General features: G+C 35.7%; 1 protein-coding gene across 1 annotated transcript in view; it reads right to left on the minus strand.

Annotated features, from left to right (window-relative positions):
- MYO18B (myosin XVIIIB) overlaps positions 1–15,157 on the minus strand; it is a 1,229,288-nt gene that overhangs the window by 704,884 nt on the left and 509,247 nt on the right. Inside the window, exon 22 of the mRNA XM_053702090.1 lies at positions 2,075–2,184. Coding sequence (XP_053558065.1) covers positions 2,075–2,184 — 110 coding nt within the window. The remainder of the gene's footprint in view (positions 1–2,074; positions 2,185–15,157) is intronic.

Raw genomic sequence — 15,157 nt, forward strand, 5'->3', positions numbered from 1 at the left:
AGTATATTTGATATTAAAAGTAAATTGGAACAATTTTAATAATAGGAACACTCTATCCGAATAAAAAATGTTTCATTTTGACTTCATATACCATTAATCAGCATTTAAAGGGACATGAAACACAATTTTCTTTCATGATTCAGATAGCGCATGCCATTTTCAACAACTTTCTAATTTACTTTTATTATTAAATTGTTTTCTTCTCTTGGTATCTTTTGTTCAAAAACAGGGAGGTAAGCTCAGGAGCTTGCACTTTTCTGGAACACTATATGGCAGCAGTTTTTTGTTAACCATTTGCAAGAGGACTAGATAGGAGCCCTATATTTTGCCTTTTATTTCTCCAGACACCTACATAGGTATCCCTATATATCATATACAGCATATACATATCCTATACAGCAAATTTGATAATAAAAGTAAATTGAAAACTTTTTTTAGAATAAGAATTGTGCACTCTGTCTAAATTAGAAAAGAAAATGTTGGGGTTTCATATCCTCTTAATGTCTAATAGAGCAAGTCATTTAGATATTTTGGGCCAGATTACGAGTGGCGTGTTAACAGCTTTGCTCGAGAGAAAAGGGGTTTATCCCGTGTGTTTGCGCATCTTGGGTTTATCGCTCGTATTACAATTTGAAAGTAAACACTATGGGGTCTATTTATCAAGCTCCGTATGCAGCTTGATGCCCCATAACCTTGACCACTGCTCCATAACCTGTCCGCCTGCTCTGAGGCAGCGGACAGACATTGCTGAAAATCAACCCGATCCAATACGATCAGGGTTGATTGACACCCCCTGCTAGCAGCCGATTGGCCACGAATCTGCAGGGGATGGTATTGCACCAGCAACTCACCAGAACTGCTGGTGCAATAATAAATGCCAAGAGCGTATGCTGTCGGCATTTATCGATGTGCAGCGGACATGACCTGCAATATCGGATCATGTCTGCTCGCATCATGATAAATAGGCCCCTATTGCTTGAGCACAATTGAAGTTAACACGGATTCCAATATCACGTCCCCAGAGCTCTGGTTAACTGTTTTACAAAACAAAAAAGTTGCACGAAGCATCAAAAATACATTCAAAAGTACAGTTACACACACACTAACACCATCTAATAAAAATTACTTAAAAAATATTGCACAACAAATTTAAAAGGGATTAAAGATATGAGGTTGCAGGTGTTAAAAAAGGCATGTAAAGGGCTTTCATATAAAGATGCATACTGTACATATACATCTCTAAATATATATATATATATATATATATATATATATATATATATATATGTGTGTGTGTGTATACAGATATATTTATGTATTTATATGTGTATATATGTATTTACACACACATATATATATATATAGACATATAAACACATAAATACATATGTACACATATATAGACATATATATATAAGTGCATTGGAGCCTTTTGCAGTTAAGTAGATGAGAACATGACAAATTTAAGTGTTTGTGTATTACTGTAAATATTTAACATTCCAATGTTCTGCACATAGCAGAATATGTTCTAAGTATTTATAAATATATATTCCTATATATCTGTACATCTCTAAATCTATATGTAGGTATAGATATATATTTTACTAAAATACCATCAGATATAGGTCGAAATATGTATTTATTAATAACTAGAACATCTTTGTGGAGAACATTAGAATGTGAAATAATCATATTTTCTAGTCGGGTTAGTGCACTTGAGAATGTGTGATCGGGATTGCGCGCGAGTATAGGGTTTTTTCCCCTTTTTTGCTCCATTGACTTCTATAGGGAATATATTAACGCGCACAGGGTATTCTATGTTCTGCTTTTTGCTAGCATCGGGTTAGCGCTCGAGCAAAAACAATTTACTTTCAACTTCAAATACGAGTGCTACCAGACGCGAACAATAAAGCTACTTGTAGCGGAGTTAGCTCACGAGTGTGAGCATTAAACCCCGCTTCACTTGTAATCTGGCCCTTAATGTTAAATATAGTAAATCATTCAGTATGCAAACAGTCTATGATCACACCAGCTCAAAATTCATGTTCGATTATTTAATTTGGTTTTACTGTACCTTTCTCTCATCAACTGGTTCATAGGTGGAATTATATTTCTTCATAGCATCTAATGCTAAGACTTGAAAGCGCAGTCTAAACTCTGTAAAACCCATGCGGTCAGTGTAGCCTGTAAACAAAAAATAAAATAAAATAAAAGACTGTACTTACTGTGATGTATATGACTTGCTTATTCTTTATAGCATATTGTCTGTCTCATAGGAGCAAAGTGTGTCATCACCTAATAAGGTACCATCAAAGCTTCTCAAAGCCCAGCCACAGTAGATACAAATAATATATATTAGATTTCACTCTCAGATGAGTAATATTAATAAAATGAAACAATATCAATATGGTCTCCTAAATCTATTACATTTAAGCCGCTTCCTATCAAAAAATAATGACACATCTTTTTCTTGAACAATCCATGATTTCCCATAGGCATTTAGGTAGGTATAGAATAAATGTAGCTTTCTACCTTCATGGTGAGCTAGGCGCTGATTAAATTCAAACACCTGTTCAATGACATATCCCATAAGAGTGTGCTTGTACTTTGGGGACAGTAACAATTATGTGTATAGACATAAGCCTTAAATATTGTTCTGTGCTGTAATACGTATGTAAGACACAGGCCTATATACAGTAAACACATTGGCAAAAGGAATGTTTGAAATATTTTATAACATTTTTAAAAACCTTTTTTTTAGCAAACCAGTCTTTATTCCAATTAAAACAAATTCAATATTCTGCCTACTTTAGATTTTGTTGTATTTGAGGAATTTAGAACCTGTCTAGATCACAATCAGTGAGCCTGGTGCATGCAAACATTAACAACAATGTTCTAACTCTTCAGATCTCATGGGATACAAAAAGCTATTCTATATTGTTTTTTTGTTTTTTTAATAATACAAATAAAGCAGTTAGCCCTTACTTAAGATGAAAGAACTACCCATAACATGCATAAACCCTTTCCTGGCATAAACCCTTTTTTTATTATGTGCTTAAATCCTGCCTTAAATATGTTTTAACCATTTTGGCAATCTCCATATAAACCGTTATATAAAGCTTCATTAAAATACAGCAAGCTGCTCAGAATATCTGCAATATGTGTTAGTTTATTTTATTAGAAATACCATTATTTTTATTAATATGTGGAGGGGGGAAGCCATTTAAATAATTAAGATATGGCACATAAACCAGGTCAAGCTTCTAGAAGTCAATAGTTAAAAATGTGAAAAGTTGAAAGAAAGTATTCTCTATTGTTAACTTATCCCCATTTGTAGTACTGGGGAGTGTTAATGCCTTTTATAGCCTTTGATAAATGGTAGATATTCTAATAGACTGGAATGGCTTCCGATTTGAAAACCTTGCAAAAAGCAATACGGGAAATCTCATACAGCTATTCTAATGGCTTAGAATGGGGTCCAGTGATTGCTGTTGAGGGTGTCACCAGCCAGTCCATCCAAATCCTATTCTAAACCAACCAAACATTACCTTGACCCATAAAGCCACCTACACAGAATGAACCTCCCGGCCTCAGATCACCGTCTAATGGTAGAATGTTAGGAAGTGTGAATTAAGTAGTTGCATATCTGCTTATCAACCAGAAAGAATTAACTCCTTAAAGGGACAGTTCACCCATAAAATATCTCCCCTTTAAATTGTTCCCAATGATTCATTTTACCTGCTGGAGTGTTTTAAATTGTTTACAAGTAGCTTCTTTACCCATATTTTGGCATTTGAAATAACTGATTTAGCCTGTGGAATCCCAACCTATACTGAAAGTTTCTATACTGGAGTATATTCTATTGAATAGCCTAAGTGAACACAGCCATCAGAAGAGATTACACTCTCAGTGGGGGGCATGATAGTTATGTAATAAAATGATGATTTTCCATTGTTCTCTCTAAGTATTGAGCTTTGGTTTTCTAGACAAATATAAGATAAGGAAGCAAGTGTGTGTACATAAAGTGATAACATAATGAGATCTGATATTGCCTGAAGCTCAACCCATTGTAATAGGCTGTGGTTTAAAAGCACAAAACCAGCTACTTCATATACACTAATAAACCTGATAATGCAATTTCTCAAATATTTTATACTCTGCAGCTGGTATAACAAGTCATTGAAAATACATTCATATAAAAACAATTTTACAGTGTACATGTCCCTTTAAGTATCAGATTAGACAATGTTATCTTAAAGGGACATTTAGTGCCAGATTATAAATGGAGCGATCTCATGGGGTGGATTTACCAAATGTCGAGCGGACATGATTCGCTGTAGCCAATAATGTCCGCATGACATCACTACATGCAGACAACATAAGCTGTCCACATTTAACATTTCACAAGCATTTTTTTCTGAAATGTTTGTGCAATGCTGCCCCCTGCTCACTGGATCGGATCGGAATGATTTAACGACTGCTGCTTCTTAACTTCTGTTTAAGGTCGAGCCTAAAAGGAGGGGCCTCCAAAGCAGCATCCACTGCTTAATAAATTGAGCCCCATGAGTTGAAAGTAAACTGTTTTCAGTTGCCCACTAACCCAATGAGGGCAAAAAGCCAAACTTAGAATATCGTGTGCGCGTTCACCTATTTCCCCATAGAAGTCAATGGAGAAAAAAAGTGGAAAAAACCCTGATAGCATAGTCTCATGTGCACTAACCCAACATGAAAATATTAATATTTCACATTCCAATGTTCTTCACATAGCAGAATATGTTCTATTTAATCATAAGTAAATCAAGATTGCACTCAAGCGATCTTGTTTACTTTCAACTTGTAATATGCAAAAAATATCTGCCACACGCAAACACCGGCTCTTATCGCTCGCATGTAACAGTTAGCACTCCACTCATAATCGGGCGCTTTATGAGCACATTTTTATCCTTACATGATGTACTGTAAAATAAATGTCTAATGTAAACACTTTAATTATAGTAAAATTTATCTTGTAAAAAAGGCACCATATCAGATCCCCCAACTGCCCCCTTGCCAAAGTTGTTTACTCCTAGCCAGCTATTAAGAGATCATGTTGTATACAGACTATTTACAAGGTTTTGTTTACTATAATCAATAATTGTTTTACTACAATTAATGTATTGGTTAAAGGGATATTAAACAATGTTCATATAGTAAAAGCAAATATTTTAATTTGAAGTAAACATAAAAAGAAATAGATTGGGTACGCAGCTTTGGAGCATCTTAGTTGCTTCCTAACCTCTATGCCAGCCATTAGCTAGCAGATTAAAATCTCCCAGGACTAGCAAACCTTGCCCGTCTGGCCATTATTAAATGCCACCAAAAATTGTACTTGTTTTTTGCAAAATGAGCACTTTCTCATTTTAGCACCTGCCCACAGGGAGATAAGGAAGCAGACATTTTTGGAACTTAAGTTGTATTCTTCCTCTACTGAGCATGAGCAAAACAGACTTAGGGGACAAATTATCAAGCTCCAAATGGAGCTTGATGCGCCTGTTTTCGCGTGAGCCTTCAGGCTCCCCGGAAACAGCAGTTATGAAGCAGCGGTCTAAAGGCTGCTGCTCAATAACTTGTCTGCCTGCTCTGAGGCTGCAGACATCAATCCACCCGATCCTATACGATCAGGCAGATTGACACCCCCTGCTAGCGGCCGATTGGCAGCGAATCTGCAGGGGGCAGCATTGCACAAGCAGTTCACAAGAACTGCTTGTGCAATGATAAATGCCAACAGCGTTTGCTGTCGGCATTTATCGATGTGGGGCGGACATGATATGCTACATCGTATCATGTCTGTCCACACTTTAATAAGTCGGCCCCTTACTGTCTTTCTAGCATTATCTAAATAGTAAACCAGCTCTTGTTACTTTAGAATTTTTATGACATCAAACTATCAATGCCTTCCTGCACGGACTCCTTGTATTTATGTGATATGAAGTAATGAACCCTGCACAAATGAAGTTAAGAATAATAAATAAAAGGGGAAATATTTTTAAAATGATGAACAATACATAATGTAATGATTTCTATCAAGTATAACCCATTGTTTAGTGCTTTTATATTACAACAATGAAACAGAATGTTTAAAATCCCTTGAAGAGTATACAGGACTGATTACATATGCATATTATGACCTTGACTATTAATCTATTAAATATTTTAACCTTTTCATGCAAAATAAATATTTTAATATGGCTAAAAATGCTTTAATATGCATGATAGTTTTTAGAATGCAATTGACCTTTAACAGACATATTACCTTTTGTCTTATATAACTTACTTTTGAAGGTTAAGAAGGAGGCGAGTGATGGACTAAAATTATTTTTTAGTTAAAAGCCATAATAGATATTTGTAGTATCAATCAATATGTGAATAAAACAATATACATTTTATTCTCATGAAGAATGTAATGTGTTATAAATAATAACACCTCTCCATTCAGGCCCATTAACCGAAAATGATTGCGGAATTAGCAATGGATTTTCTAGCAGAGAGCATCATTATTTATAAATATTGTTTCAAAAAATGCACTTTAGATTAATGTTACCTAATGCTTATAAAGTACTGTTACTCCACAGGGTGTAAAGTCATGGTAATTTCTAATGAATTACAGTGAATAAAATTGTGAATAATGTATAGAATTAATGGAGTATGTATTAATATCATATACAAAAGCAATATTAAAATATTGCAGTTAACCAATATACCTGTATTTTATTTTATAGTGTTTAGTAACTTGACATGTATGTTCCAAAAAAACAATGTTTTGGATTCCAGATAATCTCACCAACCTTTGAACTTTTGAGTTTGTGTGCACGTGCATACAGGCAGGTGCTTGTTAAAAGATATTTTTAACCCCACATGTACAATAAGAAAGAAAAAAAATACATTGCTTACTATTTTGAAATCTCTATAGTTCCTTTGATTTATTATGTTGCTATTTTTGTCTGGAAGAGTCCTAAATCTATTTAAAAGAGATTATGGATATAAACAAGGTTTTCAAAACTTAAACTCAGTTGATACTGCAATTTATAAGCACCAATAACTCCTCTTAGTGTGGTTTCTACTTCCCAACTATGTTCACTCAAATATATTTATCTGTATTGGTTTAGGATTGGCTGCAGTTGAGCCTCAACGTACTAATGAAAGGTTTGGTAGATATGGCACTGAAGAATCAATATTGCCAAAAATAATGTCTTCAGTGATGAGGTCTGTGGTACATTTTAGCACTCCATAGGAGACATAGGGTTAACCAGGATAGCCATAAAACACTAAGAAAAAAACACATCATACAAGTAGTAATTAAGTTACCAGTTTGATTTAAGAAACACTGATTTGCACTGATCACCAAAGAAAAATATCAGGCAAAGTGATTTCCTCAAGAATTCTGAGATAATCTAATGTCCCTAAAAGGTTAAAAAAAAACATCAAATGGGCATGTTCCTTTAAAAAATATATGAACTCTTACCACTTCCAAAATACAGTTCTAAAAATAATCCAATCAGATTTTTGTATTGAAAGTATTGAGTGGTGATTTATACTGTCCTAAAGAGAGATTATACTGTAACCTTTTTTCTCCTTTAATGTGTTCCCAATTTTCCATTATACCTGCTGAGATGTGTTAAATTGATAAAAATAGCTCCTTTACTTTTATATTGTAACAAGTTGGTAAGCCTGCCCAGAGGGCAGTCTATGGCCCCTATTTATCAACCCGTCAACTTACTTGCATTCGCCGGCACCAATACGCTCGCCTAAGATCGCTAAACATCGCTGTCACAGACCTGAATAAGTTCTCCAAAGCTACCAAAAAAGCTATCAAAAAGCCGCGCACCAAGTACGGGGCGATGAGCAGCGGACTGTTGTTAACTAACAGTCATCGATCTCGCTGCTCTTTGACTTTTTCCCAGCTTTATTGGTATACTGTCACTAAACACCCACACTTTACTAAACTGTTTTACCCCTATACCGCCGCTCACGTACCCCGCCGCAATTAAATAAAGTTATTAACCCCAAAACCGCCACTCCCGGAGTCCACTGCCACCTACATTATACTTATTTACCCCTAATCTGCCTCCCCCTACATTATGTTATTAACCCCTAATCTGCCCCTCTACACCCCCGCCACCTATATAACACTTATTAACCCCTAATCTGCCACCCACAACGTCGCCGCCACTATATTAAATGTATTAACCCCTAAACCTAAGTCGAACCCTAACACCCCCTAACTTAAATCTTATTTAAATAAATATAAATAAAATTACTATCATTAACTACATTATTCCTATTTAAAACTAAATACTTAACTATAAAATAAACCCTAAGCTAGCAACAATATAACTAATAGTTACATTGTATCTAGCTTAGGGTTTATTTTTATTTTACAGGCAAGTTTGTATTTATTTTAACTAGGTAGAATAGTTACTAAATAGTTATTAACTATTTAATAAATACCTAGCTAAAATAAATACAAAAGTACCTGTAAAATAAAACCTAACCTAAGTAGTTACAATAACACCTAACACTACACTACAATTAAATACAATTAAATAAATTATATACAATTATCTAAAGTACAAAAAAACCCCCACTAAATTACAGAAAATAATAAACAGATTACAGAAATTTAAACTAATTACACCTAATCGAATAGCCCTATCAAAATAAAAAATGCCCCCCCCAAAATAAAAAGACCCCTAGCCTAAACTAAACTACCAATAGCCCTTAAAAGGGCCTTTTGCGGGGCATTGCCCTAAAGTAATCAGCTCTTTTACCTGTCAAAAAAATACAAACAACCCCCCAACAGTAAAACCCACCACCCACACAACCAACCCCCCAAAAAAAAATACTAACTAAAAAAACCTAAGCTCCCCATTGCCCTGAAAAGGGCATTTGGCTGGGCATTGCCCTTAAAAGGGCAGTTAGCTCTTTTGCAGGCCCAAAGCCCTAACCTAAAAATAAAACCCACTCAATACACCCTTTAAAAAACCTAGCACTAACCCCCTGAAGATCGACTTACCGGGAGACGTCTTCATCGAAGCCGGGCAGAAGTGGTCCTTCAGACGGGCAGAAGTCTTCATCCAGACGGCATCTTCTATCTTCATCCATCCGGCGCAGAGCAGGTCCATCTTCAAGACATCCGACGCGGAGCATCCTTCATGGATGAAGATAGAAGATGCCGTCTGGATGAAGACTTCTGCCGTCTGGAGGACCACTTCTGCCTGGCTTGGATGAAGACTTCTGCCCGTCTGAAGGACCACTTCTGCCCGGCTTGGATGAAGACGTCTCCCGGTAAGTCGATCTTCAGGGGGTTAGTGCTAGGTTTTTTAAAGGGTGTATTGAGTGGGTTTTATTTTTAGGTTATGGCTTTGGGCCTGCAAAAGAGCTAACTGCCCTTTTAAGGGCAATGCCCATCCAAATGCCCATTTCAGGGCAATGGGGAGCTTAGGTTTTTTTAGTTAGTATTTTTTTGGGGGGGTTGGTTGTGTGGGTGGTGGGTTTTACTGTTGGGGGGGTTGTTTGTATTTTTTTGACAGGTAAAAGAGCTGATTACTTTGGGGCAATGCCCCGCAAAAGGCCCTTTTAAGGGCTATTGGTAGTTTAGTTTAGAGTTTTTTTTTATTTTGGGGGGGGCTTTTTTTATTTTGATAGGGCTATTAGATTAGGTGTAATTAGTTTAAATTTCTGTAATTTGTTTATTATTTTCTGTAATTTGTATTTATTTTAGCTAGGTAGTTATTAAATAGTTAATAACTATTTAATAACTATTCTACCTAGTTAAAATAAATACAAACTTGCCTGTAAAATAAAAATAAACCCTAAGCTAGTTACAATGTAACTATTAGTTATATTGTAGCAAGCTTAGGGTTTATTTTATAGGTAAGTATTTAGTTTTAAATAGGAATAATGTAGTTAATAATAGTAATTTTATTTATATTTATTTAAATTAGATTTAAGTTAGGGGGTGTTAGGGTTAGACTTAGGTTTAGGGGTTAATAAATTTAATATAGTGGCGGCGACGTTGGGGACACCAGATTAGGGGTTAATAACATAATGTAGGTGGCGGCGGTGTAAGGGGGGCAGATTAGGGGTTAATAACATAATGTAGGTGGCGGCGGTATAGGGGGGCAGATTAGGGGTTAATAACATAATGTAGGTGGCAGCAGTGTCGGGGGCGGCAGATTAGGGGTGTTTAGACTCGGCGTACATGTTAGGGTGTTAGGTGTAAATATAACTTTATTCTCACATAGGAATCAATCGGATATCGGGCAGCAGCCAACATAAGCTTTTTCTGCTTTCAGACTCCCATTGATTCCTATGGCATCCGCCGCCTCCAGGGCGGCGGATTGAAAACCAGGTATGCTGGGCCGGAATAGTGCCGCGCGTACCTGGTAGAAATTTGTTAACTTACAAAAGTAATCAGATAGTGCCGAATTTGCATTCGGAACATCTGTAATGACGTGAGCATCGATCTGTGTCGGACTTTGACCGGCGGATTGTATGTTACGTCACAAAATTCTACTTTTGCCGGTCTGTAGGGTTTGATAAATAAGGGGAATCAGGCTCTCCACAATTACGATGCGGAATTCCAGCGTATTTGCGGTTGACGGCTTGATAAATATAAATATGTGTTTTTAATAGACATGTGCACCGCTAAAAAATTTGGTTCGTTTTCGGTTCGGATCGATTCGGACTTTTCGAATTTCGTTTCGGATCGAATCTGATTCGGCAAAATTTGAATAAATTTGTTTCGGATTTATTCGGATCCGAATAAATTCGTTTCGGATTTATTCGGATTCGGCTGAATTCGGTTCTATTCCGTTCTGAAATTCGGTATGTTTTTAGTACACTAACACCCATTTAGTACACTAAGTCACTAACACCCATAAACTACCTATGAACCACTAAACCGAGGCCCCCCCACATCGCAAACCCTATAATAACATTATTTAACCCCTAATCTGCCGATCGGATATCGCCGCCGCCTACATTATAGCTATTAACCCCTAATCTGCTGTCCCTAACACCGCCGACCCCTACATTATAGTTATTAACCCCTAATCTGCCTCCCCCAACGTCGCCGCAATCTAACTACAAGTATTAACCCCTAATCTGCCGACCCGATATCGCCGCCGCCTACATTATAGCTATTAACCCCTAATCTGCTGTCCCTAACACCGCCGACCCCTACATTTGAGTTATTAACCCCTAATCTGCCCCCCCCAATGTCACCGCAATCTAACTACAAGTATTAACCCCTAATCTGCCGACCCGATATCGCCGCCGCCTACATTATAGCTATTAACCCCTAATCTGCTGTCCCTAACACCGCCGACCCCTACATTATAGTTATTAACCCCTAATCTGCCTCCCCCAACGTCGCCGCAATCTAACTACAAGTATTAACCCCTAATCTGCCGACCCGATATCGCCGCCGCCTACATTATAACTATTAACCCCTAATCTGCTGTCCCTAACACCGCCGACCCCTACATTATAGTTATTAACCCCTAATCTGCCCCCCCCAACGTCGCCGCAATCTAACTACAAGTATTAACCCCTAATCTGCCGACCGCAAATCGCCGCCACTATAATAAATGTATTAACCCCTAAACCGCCGCACTCCCGCCTCGCAAACACTATAATACATTTTATTAACCCCTAATCTGCCCTCCCTAACATCGCCGCCACCTACCTACAATTATTAACCCCTAATCTCCCGCCCCCAACGTCGCCGCTACTATAATAAGGTTATTAACCCCTAAACCTAAATCTAACCCTAACACTAACACCCCCTAACTTAAATATAATTTAAATAAAATGAAATAAGTTTACTATAGTTAAATAAATGAATCCTATTTAAAACTAAAGACTTACCTGTAAAATAAACCCTAAGATAGCTGCAATATAACTAATAGTTACATTGTAGCTATTTTAGGATTTATTTTTATTTTACAGGCAACTTTGTATTTATTTTAACTAGGTACAATAGTTATTAAATAGTTAATAACTATTTAATAACTACCTAGCTAAAATAAATACAAATTTACCTGTAAAATAAATCCTAACCTAAGTTACACTAACACCTAACACTACACTATCATTAAATTAACTAAATAAATGAATCATATTTAAAACAAAATACTTACCTGTAAAATAAACCCTAATATAGCTGCAATATAACTAATAGTTACATTGTAGCTATTTTAGCATTTATATTTATTTTACAGGCAACTTTGTATTTATTTTAACTAGGTACAAAAGCTATTAAATAGTTATTGACTAATTAATAGCTACCTAGTTAAAATAATTACAAAATTACCTGTAAAATAAATCCTAACCTAAGTTACAATTAAACCTAACACTACACTGTCATTAAATAAATTAACTACAAGTACCTACAATTATCTACAATTAAATAAACTAAAGTACAAACCCCCCCCACTAAATTACAAAAAAAAAAAAACCACTAAATTACAAAAAATAAAAAAATATTACAAGAATTTTAAACTAATTACACCTAATCTAAGCCCCCTAATAAAATAACAAAGCCCCCCAAAATAAAAAAATGCCCTACCCTATACTAAATTACAAAAGTTAACAGCTCTATTACCTTACCAGCCCTGAACAGGGCCCTTTGCGGGGCATGCCCCAAAGAAAACAGCTCTTTTGCCTGTAAAAAAAAAACACAATCCCCCCCCCCACATTACAACCCACCACCCACATACCCCTACTCTAACCCAAACCCCCCTTAAATAAACCTAACACTACCCCCCTGAAGATCTCCCTACCTTGAGTCGTGTTCACCCAGCCGGGCCGAAGTCTTCATCCGATGGGGCAGAAGAGGACATCCAGACCGGCAGAAGTCTTCATCCAAGCTGGGCAAGAAGAGGTCTTCCATCCATCATACAAGTACCAAAATACAAACAAACACTAAATTACAAAAAATAATAAAATATTACAATAATTTTAAACTAATTACACCTAATCTAAGCCCCCTACTAGCTATTAATATAGCTTCAATATAACTAATAGTTACATTGTAGCTATTTTAGGATTTATATTTATTTTACAGGCAACTTTGTATTTATTTTAACTAGGTACAATAGCTATTAAATAGTTAATAACTATTTAATAACTACCTAGCTAAAATAAATACAAATTTACCTGTAAAATAAATCATAACCTAAGTTACAATTACACCTAACACTACACTATCATTAAATTAACTAAATAAATGAATCCTATATAAAACTAAAGACTTACCTGTAAAATAAACCCTAATATAGCTGCAATATAACTAATAGTTACATTGTAGCTATTTTAGCATTTATATTTATTGTACAGGCAACTTTGTATTTATTTTAACTAGGTACAATAGCTATTAAATAGATATTTACTGTTTAATAGCTACCTAGTTAAAATAATTACAAAATTACCTGTAAAATAAATCCTAACCTAAGTTACAATTAAACCTAACACTACACTATCATTAAATAAATTAACTACAAGTACCTACAATTAAATACAATTAAAAAACTAAACTAAAGTACAAAAAACCCCCCACTAAATTACAAAAAATAAAAAAATATTACAAGAATTTTAAACTAATTACACCTAATCTAAGCCCCCTAATAAAATAACAAAGCCCCCCAAAATAAAAAAAAATGCCCTACCCTATACTAAATTACAAAAGTTAACAGCTCTATTACCTTACCAGCCCTGAACAGGGCCTTTTGCGGGGCATGCCCCAAAGAAAACAGCTCTTTTGCCTGTAAAAAAAAACACAATACCCCCCCCCCCACATTACAACCCACCACCCACATACCCCTACTCTAACCCAAACCCCCCTTAAATAAACCTAACACTACCCCCCTGAAGATCTCCCTACCTTGAGTCGTGTTCACCCAGCCGGGCCGAAGTCTTCATCCGATGGGGCAGAAGAGGACATCCAGACCGGCAGAAGTCTTCATCCAAGCGGGGCAAGAAGAGGTCTTCCATCCATCAGAAAAGTACAAAAAAACAAACAAACACTAAATTAGCAAAAATAATAAAATATTACAATAATTTTAAACTAATTACACCTAATCTAAGCCCCCTACTAGCTATTAATATAGCTTCAATATAACTAATAGTTACATTGTAGCTATTTTAGGATTTATATTTATTTTACAGGCAACTTTGTATTTATTTTAACTAGGTACAATAGCTATTAAATAGTTAATAACTACCTAGCTAAAATAAATACAAATTTACCTGTAAAATAAACCCTAACCTAAGTTACAATTACACCTAACACTACACTGTCATTAAATTAACTAAATAAATTAATCCTATATAAAACTAAATACTTACCTGTAAAATAAACCCTAATATAGCTACAATATAACTAATAGTTACATTGTAGCTATTTTAGCATTTATATTTATTTTACAGGCAACTTTGTATTTATTTTAACTAGGTACAATAGCTATTAAATAGATATTTACTGTTTAATAGCTACCTAGTTAAAATAATTACAAAATTACCTGTAAAATAAATCCTAACCTAAGTTACTATTAAACCTAACACTACACTATCATTAAATAAATTAACTACAAGTACCTACAATTAAATACAATGAAATAAACTAAACTAAAGTACAAAAAAAACAAACACTAAATTACAAAAAATAAAAAAAATTACAAGAATTTTAAACTAATTACACCTAATCTAAGCCCCCTAATAAAATAACAAAGCCCCCCAAAATAAAAAAATGCCCTACCCTATACTAAATTACAAAAGTAATCAGCTCTATTACCTTACCAGCCCTTAAAAGGGCCTTTTGCGGGGCATGCCCCAAAGAAAACAGCTCTTTTGCCTGTAAAAAAAAACACAATACCCCCCCCCCACATTACAACCCACCACCCACATACCCCTACTCTAACCCAAACCCCCCTTAAATAAACCTAACACTACCCCCCTGAAGATCTCTCTAAACCGTGTCTTCACCCAGCGGGCCGAAGTCTTCATCCGATGGGGCAGAAGAGGACATCCAGATCGGCAGAAGTCTTCATCCAAGCGGGGCAAGAAGAGGTCTTCCATCCATCAGAAGTCTTGATCCAGGCGGCATCTTCTATGTTCA

Source organism: Bombina bombina, chromosome 2 (assembly GCF_027579735.1).
Source record: "Bombina bombina isolate aBomBom1 chromosome 2, aBomBom1.pri, whole genome shotgun sequence".
In the NCBI taxonomy this organism is placed as follows: Eukaryota; Metazoa; Chordata; class Amphibia; order Anura; family Bombinatoridae; genus Bombina; species Bombina bombina.